This window comes from Xenopus laevis, chromosome 7L (assembly GCF_017654675.1).
Source record: "Xenopus laevis strain J_2021 chromosome 7L, Xenopus_laevis_v10.1, whole genome shotgun sequence".
Lineage (NCBI taxonomy): Eukaryota > Metazoa > Chordata > Amphibia > Anura > Pipidae > Xenopus > Xenopus laevis.
Genome location: NC_054383.1, coordinates 94,181,899 through 94,196,179, shown reverse-complemented (window position 1 = coordinate 94,196,179; position 14,281 = coordinate 94,181,899). Strand labels below are relative to the sequence as shown.

Here is a 14,281-nt window from a genome sequence, read left to right as displayed (position 1 = left end):
TGGTTGATCATATATTTTCAAATTTATATTTACTATATTTGCATGGCCCCTATAGTCTTATTGACATATAACACCTTTAGTATGATGTTGATACTCGTATCTGCAACAGGTTTTCCAATTTTATATTGACTATTTTTTAACTATTTGCCATTTGGTTTTAACTTTTTTAACATCCAAAATGTATAATGTTATATTAGTAGCTCACTAAAACCAGAAACCAGTTATAATGCTAAGATGGAGTATCTGTACAGAGCCAGCTTTAAGGTTGTCAGTGTTAGCGAGACTTTAAAGGTAGCTTGGTAGATGCAAGGACCTAGCATATAAACATCAATTGTTGTGAATACCAAATGCTCCTGAATACACAAGGACAAATGCCAAACTCAAATCAAACCTTAACTGTATATTGTTACCATGCAATGTCAAAATATGTATTTTTTGTCAATTACACATCTTCTCCAACTATGCTATCTGCTTAGGTGCCCAGCACTGAAAAGTAAGCTAGTAAGAAGTGTTCACAACATTGGAACTATTCCTATGGTTCTGCTGAATCTCCAGCCCCGTGTTGATTTCATACATATGAAGTTTTCTTAAGATAATCCAGAAGCCAGCTGGCACAAGTAATTGTCATATGTTTTACATTTAGATTCAGTAGAGAACTTCTAGCTGATAAGATTTTAAAAAGATGTATATATCTTTTAGTGCATTCCATAGATATTTTTATATGTCATGTTAAAATTATAAAAAAAAAGTATGGAGAGTACAAAAAGTTACTGTTGTTATTTATACAGGTTTGTATTACTGGTGGCAAATAGAACTATAGCCACACTTATAATGGCCTGGGCCTCTAAAATGACTTTGTCTAACTAACTGCAATTGGAAGTTCATCCTAATATGGTCTATAGGTTGTGTGAAAAAACAAGCATTTTGGTACCTCTGGTTTTATTGGAGTCACTATCACCCTACTTAGGTGTGTAACCCCACAGCAATGACTTTGTAGTATTGAGGAGATTATAGAGACAATGTTCTTAAAGATGGGATAGTACATTTTTACAAACTGTTGCTGCACAGAGCCACATCTTGTTTATCAATAGTCCTGCTTGCACAGTCATATATGGCTGCAATGATTATGAGATCCCATGTGTATCTCTTAAGATATATTTCTATTTGCTCCATAGATGACGGAGTTGCTATACTTTTTTTCAGTTGTCCGTCTGCTTGTTTGTTTCTTACTTTTAATAATTCAGCATTCTGTGAGGTTAGTTTTAACTCATAAATATCAGATTATCCTATAACTGCAAATGTGAAACAATTTTAATTATTCAGTTCTTCTTCCAGTAATGTTATAGTTATTATTTTATTACTTTGCTTTCCGACAAGAAATGTCCTTCTACATTAGTATTGCTATAATATCATTTAAAAACACATGGGGTGTCTGAGTGCCATTTTTTTATATTTTTTAAAGGGGGTTATTTACAAAAATCTGAATTTAGCTAATATTTAAAAAAAAAAAACACAAACAAACTCCATGCCTGACACCGAAAACTTTGGGGTATTGCAACCTCGACAGGTCTGAGATGCCGGATTTTCAGATTCAGATTTTTCCATCCTCAGGGTTTAATAAATTCCGAAAAATGTGTGATTTTTTAAAAGTCAGATTTTATAAAAAATAAATCACAAATTCTTACTGATTTTTGCATTCAAAGTTTAGTAAATAACCACCTAAATTTCAGTCATTTTCTAGAAACACATAGGGGCCTATTTATTTTTCTGTGTAAATGGAATCTCGCTGATAAAAATGGTGTAAAAAGCTGCGTAAAATACAGCAAATTTATCAAGGTTTGTACACTGTCTGAAAGGCAGATTTGTTGTCATTATTGTTTGCTGCTTCAGACCTCACTGAAAACATTAAAGTCAATGGGGAAAATTCAAGTGGCAAGTCAGTTCCGCTGGAAGTCGCTCTACGAAAAGCAGAGTAAAAATGCGTGATGGATGGTCGTTGTATTTTCCCATAGAATTTTCAAGCAGCTGCTGGAAAATGTTAGGCCAGATTTGTTTGCGAAAGTATGCATTTAGCAAAAATCAGCAGAAAACTTGCTAATTACACCATTTTTTAAATAGCGATGCCTTGTGATATGTGGCAAATTTTGTCAACGTTTTTTTACACAGCATCATAAATAGACTTTAAATAGGTTCCTTTCTTTTTCTTGGCACACATTCAATCCATGGGGATTCAATCCATGGGGTAAAGTTGCATGAAGACAAACCTTTCCTGATGGGTTCCCCTAATTCTGAAAAGTCAAACTGGTGTTTTTTGCTTTCATGCATCTCTCTAATCTTCTTTGCAGCCTCCAGACCCCTTTCCTGCTAAATGTGGCCTCTGTACTGCTACACTGTTTTGTGCCAAAATATTTTCTGGGACATTTTATTTTGTTCAGCAATCAAGTTATCAGTTCTGACAATGCCATATGCCACCTTGGCTTGCCATGCTTCCGGAGCACAGTAGAATTAGACAATGAATACCAGGACAAGCCCAGGGGGGCTAATGCATAAGATTAAGGGCTTGTATGATTTCAATGAGTAGGCATATGACTATACCTCTAAATGAATATTGCTAATAAGGCATTATTATTATGCGCTTTGTGCTCTTTATGCCCCTGTGGCATTTTTGGTAAACGGAGACCAATGATATGGGAGGAATGTAGAAAAGACTCTTGTGATGGCATTTTCAATGTTTGCCCTTTTCTCAGTACTTCCCACATTAAAATGATTTAACATTTTAAAATCTGTGTTTTATTTACTTTTTGACTGATCTACTGTTTTAATGCTCCATTTTGGTTTTCTATGAAAGTTAAGTTTAGAAAGAATATCTATAGCAACCAGGATTGCAGCTATTTAATACATAACTCCCCTTCTCCCCCACCCACATATCTCTACAGTTTATTACTAGATGATAGCTAGCTTCTGAGAGTTCTCTGTGATGGTACTATTGCCTTAAATGCATCTGATGGCTGTGACCCTTTCATCACAATAGTGCAATAACAAATAAACACTGGTATTGCCACAAAAGTAGAATTATTTGGGTGACTATCCCTTTTTATGTTATAGATTGCTCTTATGTCTCCTTCCAGCATTATTCTAGTCATGCAGTCCACTGAGCCCTATACTATTAGTCTTACTTTATGCCTTTTATTTCATACTTGCTTTTGTCTCTGCAACATGATGACATGCTAGCAGGAAACCTGTCACGCTGAGCTTCTTAGTACAAGACACAATGGGCACTTCTCTGCTATTAATGCAGACACAGATTACAGGATGAATGATTGAGGAAGAGGTCATCATGACATTTCCCAGAGCTTTTGAGTATGAGACCCTGAAAGCCTCGTGATAATGTGTCCCCAGACAGCAAGAACTGGAGCCGAACATTTCAAGCTGCCTGACTGACATTCTCTGAGTACCCTCACAGGTGTTATTTTTATGAATGTAAAACAATATAACTATATATCAAACTGTAGCCGCAAACAGTCACGCATCAAGTTTGAGGTCTTCTGTCATTAATTATGTGCTGTTTTCTTAAAATGGTAATGCAACCAATTACGTAATATGCATAAAAATTTACTAAATATGTATAAGATACAAAGCAGATTCACAACTATTTTGGTATAATCTCAATTTTTACCTAAAATCTCAGTTCTTTTTCTTTGTAAGTAGGAATTGCAGGCAAGAGTTGCAGTTTACCTATACATATAGGATAATGTTAACGTCAAAAGGTAAATGCTTGAGTGAACCACTCCCTTTTTACAGTGTGTATAATTTTAGCTACTGTGACATAGACCCTCACTCTGCTGACTGTGTGAGATGAATATTAATGCTTGTATAGTAAGAATGTAATGAAAGGGAGAGTACAACCTGCAGGATATGGTGCAAAGTGCACAAAATGGGCACAGTCCACCATGTTTTTTGACAGAGAGCACGGACCTACATACTAACAGCTACCAGCACTATATTCTGCAGGAGAGGTGGGGAAACGTTGGTAACCCCCTCCAGTTTATTAACTTGCACTACTGTCTGGGGGTCTCAGAAAATGATCCCTCTGTACAATAACATGGATCTTGAAGAGGAATATTTCCTAGACAACATAATTTCCTGCAGCTACCTTTTTCTTTTTCTACATGGATGCATAAATAAAACAGCAGGAGCTGCAATACGAATGTAATCAACATTCATATTTAGGGACTTCTCTGGTGCCATTTTTTGGGGGGGGGGGCTGAGGTGGCTTGAAAGTCTTTTATTTCCATTTAATTTGAATTGTGTAATGTGTGTGAAACACAACTGTTTATGTGTAAAATGCATGGGGAAATTACTATTTGTTCTTACATAGGCATTTTATATTTCTTTTAAAATAAATTACACTATTTGTTCCTCTAGTTTTATATCTTTATGTATGTTGTGTGATCACTGGTTAATGCTTAAGATCAAATGAGGCATGTTATACTGTATTGGCACTATTGTATGTTTTGGACTGCATACACTTGGGTTTGAAAGTTGATTAAGTTTGAAGTTTGTATTGCATTTTGTTCCGTGTTTTTTGCTCTTCCCTATAGGTTTTTTAGGAGACATGAAGCAAATGTACTGTCTGCTACTTTGTACCTACGGTATAGCTCATAAAGAAACTACATGTCACTGCCTGAACAAATGTCAAATTTATTACAGAAGAAGGAAAGCTACGGAGGCATTTTATTGCCAATAGATTATCTGAAATAGTGCAAGCTAAAATTAAATATTTATTCTGTAGTATGCTTTAAAAAAAAGCTCTAGAAGCTCTCAGTTAGTTTAGGCTAGCAGCTGCAGTATTAGCTTGGTATGACATTGCTTCCCATCTGAGTCTCTCCCTGCTCACTTATATCTCTGGGCTCAGATTACAGCAGAGAAGGGAGGGGGTGAAGAGGAGCAAACTGAGCATGCTCACACCTGGGACAAGAAGGTGTAAACTGAAGGCAGGAAGTCTGATACAGAAGCCCATGTGTACACAATAGAATGAACAAAATGCAATGTTTCTTTTTGACAGAGGACTCAGAGCAGCACTGAGGGTTTACTGGTATATTTAGGTGGACCTTTCTGATAAGGCTTACTTAGTTTTAACCTTTCCTTCTCCTTTAAGAGTTAAGATTTAGGGGAATAACAAAGATTCTAATTTTCTATAGGATATATTTCATTAGGACTTATGGAGGAATTCTTTATATAATGGCTCATATAAGGGGCACAAAATTGCTCAACACAAAGTACAGCCCGGTCCTTAGCACCTGCTATAGATGGTACAGGGTTTTAAATGTGCCTGTTGAGGCTCCCTAACTTGCACATCTAAATGATATACTGCATTTTTATTGATGTTGTTATTTATCATTAGATTTAACACCACCTCAGACCTGACATAACACTTATATAGACTGTCAGCTTTATTGGATGGGAAATCCTTTCTCCTATGTCTTACATTACAACATAGCACTTATTTGTTGTAACTCTGTATATTTTTATTTATTATTCTCCTCATTCTTTTAGACAGAATCATCGGTCCCCTTTTCAGAAGGGCAATTCCACCATTATTTGTACCAACATTTTTTTCTCTGTATATGCATAGTCTGTATATTACCTAGCAAAATATATTGTCCTCTGAGAAGGTATTAAGTTTAAATAAACGATTACATATTTGTGCTTTGAAGGCACACAGCAGTAATCTCCCGCCACACAAATACACTTGACTATGGGGTAGTAAGTGGAAGGAACATGGCCTGAGATGCAGCTTGGGCTAACATGTTCACATTAAAAAAGCAGTCATAGAAGGCACTGGCGCTGTCCTCTGTATACTGCATTTTGCCTCTTCCTTCCTTCGTGGACAATTGTGGCCTGTTATTGGACTAGACATTTTTGTCTGCTCAGTCCTGTGTGCTTGTTATACTTTACTATATCATCACACTGCCTTTGGCACAATATATCCAGTATATGGATTCCAGGCTGTCCCTATACAGTTGTGACAAACTACATATGTAAAACCCCCATGTTATGTTTTGCAGGGGACCAGAAAAAAATGGTGTAAAATCCAGGAAAATGTAAAACCAGGGAAATGTATTATGCATAATATATAGATGGGACCACAAAACAACAATATAAAATAAGGGAAAACTTAAAATCAGGGGATCTAAAATTGAAGTTCCACTGTACAGAAATGAATATCACCTCCTTAGTAAAAGTGTTGCCCCCATGTGTAATAAAAGGTGCTAAATTTGCCCAGGAGCAGTAACTCATAACAACCAATAAGATGTTTGCTTTTAAACAGGTGACCAGTAAATGCTACGTGCTGATAGGTTACTGCTCCTGGGCAAACTTAGTGCCTTTTATTACATAAACCTTGCTATTCTTCAATCAATAAAGTAGTGAAAACCAGTGGTTAGTATATAGCAATGATATTAAAATGCAAACAACCCATGGGGTTTTGGAAAAGAAACCACCAATTTAAAGAAGACTGTCTTGGGTCTATTGGGATATCTGCATAATCAATTTGCAAGAGTTCCAAAACATGAAACCCAGGTATTGCTGAGGTGGTTTATTAAATGTTTATATGATCTGTTCCTCTCTTATTCAAAGTAATCTGTAAAAGGATGAACAACCAATAGACCTTTGGAATGAGAGATTGCAATAAGTCATCCATGCATTTAGAAAACCCCACTGTTGTGTATAATCAAAGATATACTGTAGAACACTACGAGGTTTGGCCAATCAATGGCATGTCTGAAAGCTAATCAGCTAGGGAGCAAATTCATATTTTTAAAAGATTTGTAATAAGAATCTGCTGTCTATTATCTCATCATAGTAAAGTTTGGACGGCTCTGAATATATAATTGATATATTTTATATTTTAATTGGCTTTTACGTGATTTAATGCAAGCATATCAAACAATAAATTATAAACGTCAAATAACCGTCCCAAACTTTACCACTGATTGTTGGAGAATTTCAATTCACTGGAAGGCGCTGGTTTGTTCTAGAAGGACATACTGTTATGTCTTAAAATAGAAGTCCCTGCCAGAAGGCTCACTTGCTTCAGGGAACATAAGAACAGCATAAGTAGAATGAAAATCCAGCTGAGTGACAGAAACACTGATTCACACCTACCTGCTGTCTTCAATCTTTTCTTGTGAGACTGTCATTTTCTCAGCAGATATTTTGCTTGGCTTTTTCCCCTTATTCTGTTATAAAAATGATTAAGAAGATAGTGTAAGCATCTGTGGTTGTATGTTGAAGTTTGTAAACTATATAAATTGCGTTGAGATGAATTCTTAGGTAATACACAAAGAAAGCGAACCATAAAAAAAACTCATACGTCATAATTGTGGCATTTTTAGTGTGACAGTGAGGAACCAGTGTGTAAGGTAAACATAATTTTACATCACTGTTATTTTGCAACTGATTCCTTCTCACTGTTAGACTATTTTGCAATACTGAACAATATCAGTGACTATATCAGTTGTAAATATCATGTAATCATGTATCATGTAATATCAGTTGTAAATATCAATATCAGTTGTAAATCATGCTAAATGGCATTTGCACAGTGGGCGTTGCAGTTCAGTTCAAGTCAGGGTACTATCTGTTTATGGGGTATTTTACGACCAGGGGCGTAACTACAGAGGAAGCAGACCCTGCGGCTGCAGGGGGGCCCAGGAGGTACAGGGGGCCCCATGAGGCTCTCATTGATGAGCAATTTGAACATATATTGGTAAAACAGGACAAACACTGGATATGTTGGTGGCCCTAAAATTAATTTGCTGTGGGGCCCAGCAACATCTAGTTACGCCACTGTTTACGACCACAGTTGCGGTTATGCTAAGTGGACCACCGGGGCCTGATTTACACAGTGGGTGCCCCTAGGCCCACTGCTGTTCGTCGCCCCTGTCCCCTCCACTTTATTCGTGCAAATTTTCATCATCTGGACCGGAGCAATGGGGATTGGCGCACGGGAAATTTAAAAAATGATTGTACAGTATCTTCTGAGCATCCCCAGTGTTTTTGAACCAATGTGGGTGTGGTTGGCCAGCATGTTGTCCCCCTAAAATCCTGCCACCCTAGACCACAAATCTGGGCCTGTGGACCACAGTGGGCCATACCTGCACTTGGTGCCACTTGTTCCATCTTGCCTCCTGGAAGGAAGGAGGTGGCACCCCCAGCATTCCCACAGTGGATTACATCAATAAATGCAATGCATCAGGTGCACCCATCATTTTGACAGTGAGAACTGTAAGTGAAGCCAACCAACCTGCTCATGTATGTGAGGTGTAAGAGGCTCTAGTGTGATTTATCATATGCAGGCAGTAAATTGCAAAAAAAGGGCTGCCATGTTTTCTACGAAACAGTATCAGTCAATAGCACTGTATTCATAAGGGGACGGGGGAGAAACATAGGTATTACTCAGACATGCAAGTTAGGGAGTGCCAGTGCAACAGAGCTCTGTACTTATACCTGTCCTATGTCCTACTCTGAACCTAGTGCTGAGTTTTTTCTGATGTGAGGTGTAGAGTGCAGGCAGGTCCCAACCTTAAGTGATCTTTAAATGAGCAATAAGGAGCAAATTTGTAATCCTGCACTTGTGTCTGTGGTTTCTGTAAATGATTTCCTTTGTGGGCTATAAACTGTATATATGGTTTATGTACTGGATTTTTCAGAGGCATGACATTAAAAGTTATTAAGGTTCGAGTTGTGTTTTACACGAAAATTCATGTTGGATGTCTTTTTCTGAGGGTTTTGCCTGAAAGCTCAAATAATTCCAGCGATTCGCATTTTTCCAGAGGAAACCTCGGTTAATTCGAGTTTTCGGGTTTTGCAACTCGAACTTGCAGAACCTCGTTTTTTTTTTAAATAAGATACCATTCGAGTTGTGAGTAACTGTAACATTCGACCTTTGATAAATAACCTTCTAAATATGCTACTTGTGCATCAGTCACTTTGCTACTAGTTGGCATTAACAGAACATGGTACACTGCAGAAGGTCTGTCAATAGAAAACACATCACATGTGCAAAGTTATGGCAAGCAGAGCAGAGGCATAGGTAGAAAGTGAACATCAGGCCTAATTTATTGGAAGACTGCAAGTCTGTTTATTTGTTGCAAATCACTCGTGATAATTTGTACACCTTTGTTAAACTGTAATAAAACAGCTTAAGATAAAGAAATAAGCAATACTTCCCAAACATAAAACCAATAAATCAATAATTAGAGCCCCTATATAAAGTGCCACAATGTGGAAAAGGATTTCTGAAACCTCCAAGGAACCATGATAAATGATTCAGTGTTAAAGTGGCGGCTCTCCCAATGTCGGTGAGACAATGAAGGATTCTGAAGCTAATCAACATTGCTTCAAGATCAGGAAATATTGTAGACAGCACTTGATGTCAAGGGCCATTGAAAACCCATTGATGTAGCAACATCATTTGCTCCTAATGCTGTTTCTTAGACACTATATAATTCTCCATTAGAGTGACGTTTCACCTTTTTGGATTTGGGGCAGTGTAACACATATTACATTAGAAAATGTAAAACATACCATAGTAAAATTACTCCCTGATAAATATATATATATATATATATATATATGTTGTCTTTATCAGTTGCTCTGGAGGATTATTGAACAGAAATGTCTTAACAGTGGCATGTAAACAATAAAATAAATAAATTTTCTCAAGAAAAAACATATTATATTTTGAAGTGCACTAGCGCATTAATAATGAAATCATCTTTATATGATTGCAGGTCTATAACATCCACTTTATCTAAGTTGCATTTCAAACCTAGAGGTCTTTGCTTTTTGCATGGTCCAACAAATGGAAAAGAAATTATATGTACAGTATGTATGTACGTAAACTTAAATAGGATTTGGCATGAATTTGTGGTATAAGAATTTCTGCAAACAGCAAAATGTTGTCCCCATCAGAGAAATTAAACAATCTATTTTGAAGAGTTTACATTTCAGTGTCTTAAAGTGATTTGTTAGGTTGATGTTAGATTTGCAAAGAAAAAGGTTAATTGGGCGAGACATTTTTCTTTTTTAATCCTGCGGTTGTTTTCCCACATTGCTTCTTGGGTCACCTTTATCTGATATTTATTTTGCCAATGAGCTGTTCTGCTATTCCACAAAGACAGAAATGGTGTTTTCTGTTTATAAGCATTTCATCAATTACCTTTTTCTGACAATTGCTAGCTGTTATGGTGCCATGTGCAGCTTATTACCAGTATTAATGGGCTGAAATATATTGTTTCCAACAAGTCTCCTACAAAGTAAAATGCATTGATTTTTTTATGCCATCAGTTTGTGTGAGGGGAATGGGAATCTTCTGGTTTTGGTTTTAGCTTTTCTGATAATTATGTATATGCCCAATTAACAACTTCAAAACTCAAAAAAAGTATTAAAACCTAGTAGTTTATTCTATTTAAAGATTTCATACCTTGTCGGTCTCATTGATTGATAAAAGATGCTGGACTTTGGAAGGTGGTGGTCCAGGCATAATATCTTTGAATACAGCACATCCTGCTTCTACTCTCACGTTTGAAGGTGGTAAATACATTTCATCTGTAGTTACGGAGATCTCTGGGTATTCTGATTCTAAATAAAGTCACAGAAAGAAAGGCCATGTGGTTAATTTTTTATATAATAACAATAGATCCAAAACAGACAATTGGGTAAATAAATCATAAAAATTAAAAAAGTGAATTTAAGGCTTGACCAAATTAATCATTAGGTGAATTCTATTCTTGTAATTACAGATTTCTAGCGATGTCAGCTCATAGAAGAATGGATGTCACTGTACCTCAAAACATTATTTTTTTGATAAGTTAAAATATATGAGAATAAATAAGGGGTAATTTATGACCACAAGTGCAGCTGCACCCCCACACTTTACCCTGTAGTAAGTCGAGCTTTATAAGTACTTGCATGAAAATGTGCTATTTTCGTATAATTGAGCTTGGTGCCACACAGTCCTTCCTGTATTCTGTCACAACAAATGTGCCGTAAGAACTGGGCACAGATGTCAGTGGTGTAATGACGGCACAAACCCCCGTCTGCCATCAGCTCTTGTTCACTGCTCCCTGGCCGGTTGCACTGGTTAGGTAAGATTATAGTACGGAGGGGGGGGATTTCTTAAAGCTATAGAGGAAGCAGACCACATGGTCCAGGTTCTCCAGCAACCAAGGGGTCTGCTTCCTCTGCAGTTATGCCATTTATAGACGTTACTTGCACGCAAACAATAGAAATTACTCCAGGTAGACTTTCATACAATTGTGTCTGATTGCCAGCTCAGGAGCTTGCAAAACCCTCCAGGCCCAAGCCCCACCCCGCTCTTACATTGTGTTTTTTTTTTTTTATGGGTGCGATTGAGAGATGTGGGGGAAAAAATGAGCAGCCTAGGGTGTCTAGCCTGGAGCGTATCTGAGTCTGGGGGCCCACAAGGGCCAAGGCCCACCGGGTTTTTTCCCAGTCTCCCACTGGCCCAGTCCGACCATGACTGTGGGGAAAAAAGCTTAATGATTGCACTCTAAATTGCACTTTGCTCACTGCACTACACTTGTGGAAGTAAATGCCCCTATAAGTTAGGGTTGGGCATTTTTTTCCACTGATACAGATTTGCTGTTAAATGTGTGGTTTTGCAAGTGGCAAAAAGTTCCGCAAATCTGCATTAGAATTTTGACATGTGTTCTGTTTCATCTGTTTTTCATTGATTGATTTCAATTAATTCAGCAAGAGAGAAAAACATCCTTTGACATTTAGAAGGTTAATTACTTAAACTCAAATTAATCTCAGTTTGTTATGAAAACAAATTTGGCTAAACTCCCTTCCACAAATTTAATTAATTTATCAATATTTTTCTTGAAAAAGTCAGAGCGACAAAATGTCATGATCGAGCTCTTAAAACGCAGAGTTTGGGCCTGATTCAATTCAGTGAGAAAAAGTTATCTCATCGTTTATCACTTGAAAACGTATGGATGAGATTCGATTTGAGAAGTTTTTCTAAATTGAATTGCATCTCAAATTGAATCTCGTCCATGAGTTTTCACGTGATAAACCTTTTTCTCACTGAATTTAATCTGGCCCTTTTTCGGATCATCCAGCGCAGATCATAATGTCAAGAAACAACTTCACGGACATCTGCCATTGACTTCTACATGACTTTGAGGTTTGAGATGGAGTATTTTCGGAATAAAATTTTTAGCATTTTTGGGGTATAATAAATCTCAAAAATATTGAGTTTTTATTTTTCCATGAGTTTTTCCCTTAAAAACCTTGACCAGATAAATTTGAGATTTAATATATGGGCCCCTTAGTGTGAGAAAAAATGAGAGGAAAAAAAGACAATTGATTTCAATGCATTTGTTGTGAGAAAAAACTGCTGTTGATTTTAAAGCATTTGGTGTGAATAAACAGCAAAAAAACGTCATTCACTAAAATGCTTTTGGCGAAATTTTGCAAGTTCTTCTGCAGCTTCGCAAATTTTATGCAAAGCATAACAGGGCTGTTTCACTCATAACTAGTTACAATTACCATGATAACTCTGATAAAAGCTATACCAGCAAACAAAATGGGCAGAAATGTAATGACAGAATCCTTTGATGCCACTTATTGTTCAGTAGCAAATGAATAATACATATTAAAGTATTATGATGAAAACAAGAAGCCACATCCTCTATACTGTATTGTTTAATATAACAATGTGAATTTTACTACAATTTTAAAACGGCAATTAAGCTTTCTGACATTTCCTACTTTCATAAAGTGATATTCTACATAAACACTGCACTAGCTTTGTATTTATATTTGGGGGGATATTTACTAAAACTTATCTAATCTTTTTATTAAACCAAGCTCAACCAAAATCCCATCCACGATTTTATCTTATTTATCAATAAAATAACTTGAAAAATTCAGGTTGGGAAAAGACTCAATAAAATCAAGCAAAAACCCGAATTGTGCTTATCATCAAAAAACACGGATTTTTTGTATTATCAGATGAAACCCAGCGTACATCACGATATCTTCAAATCGTAAAAGGGACATCTGCCGTTAACTTATACATTACCTTGAGATGGCAGATTTTTGGATTCTGACTTTTAGCATCTTCGGGGTATAATAAATCTCTAAAAATTTTAGTTTTTGCCAAAAAATCCTCAACCAGAAATAATTGAGGTTTATTAAATAATCCCCTTAGTGTAAAGAGTAAATGAGTCTCTATTGTTCTTGTTGTTAAAAACAGAATGCCGATATTTTCCAGACAGTAAATATGATTGAATGGAACTAGAAATATTTAAACATAACTAAATTGTTATAAAAGCTTTTATTATATAGGTACAGTATATAAATATCACATTTCATTTGACTGAATGTCTTCTGATAATGTTAAGTGCATTGAAATTATTTTTATAGCAATATAGTGATTTAAACTATTATTTTTTAATACTTGGGGGTTACTTATCAAAGGTCAAATTTTAGAGTTTTATATACCTTGAATCAACTCGAATAAAAAACTCAAATCAGCGGGTTTGAGGTCAACAACCCAAAAACTTGAATTAATCAAGTTTTCGGGGGAAAAACTTAAATCGATCCAATTGATGGAGTTTTCAGGCAAAACGATCCGAAAGAAACTCGACCATCATGAAGGCTATTAACATCTTTAAATGGCTCATGGGACCTCTGCCATTGACTCCTACATGAACTTGACAGGTTTTAGCTGGTGTATTTTCGGATTCAAGCCATTTCCAGGGTTGAATCCGAAAAAATACGTTTTTGTACCTGAAAAATTTTGACTTTTGACCAAAAAAATCAACTTAAAAACTCAAATTTTTGTGGATAGCACAACTCAAACCATTATAAATCTGCCCCTAATGGGAACTTCCCATTAGATCAAACTGACAAAACAATTAAATTCTATAGGTAACTTAAAATATACATTTCAATCAGGAACGTTATGATCAGCTTAGCTTGCCTGAGATTAATTGAAACCCTTTTTATAGATGCTGAAAAAGCAAAGCATTAGGTAAATAATACACAATCCATTAGATAATACAAAGGAAATTTGCAAAAAAAAAATTAAGGCATAGTGATACTAATCCTTTAGTAATCTGCTATTTTACTGCTATGTTACTTTGTGATACTTTTTCAGGTCACTCTCAAGTAAGCATGGACCTAAATTATTCACACACTGAAACCAATCTACATGGCTATTGCTGCTGAAAAACAACAGTGG

The 14,281-nt window shown here is 36.2% G+C and overlaps 1 protein-coding gene across 2 annotated transcripts in view; it reads right to left on the bottom strand.

Annotated features, from left to right (window-relative positions):
- The window catches only part of morn1.L (MORN repeat containing 1 L homeolog), a 192,628-nt gene that overhangs the window by 58,197 nt on the left and 120,150 nt on the right, over positions 1-14,281 (bottom strand). For both annotated transcript variants that reach the window (XM_018226002.2, XM_041569349.1), the window contains exons 11-12: positions 10,490-10,647; positions 7,168-7,241 (exon numbers count right to left, since the gene is read on the bottom strand). In XM_018226002.2, the coding sequence (XP_018081491.1) occupies positions 7,168-7,241; positions 10,490-10,647 (232 nt within the window). The remainder of the gene's footprint in view (positions 1-7,167; positions 7,242-10,489; positions 10,648-14,281) is intronic.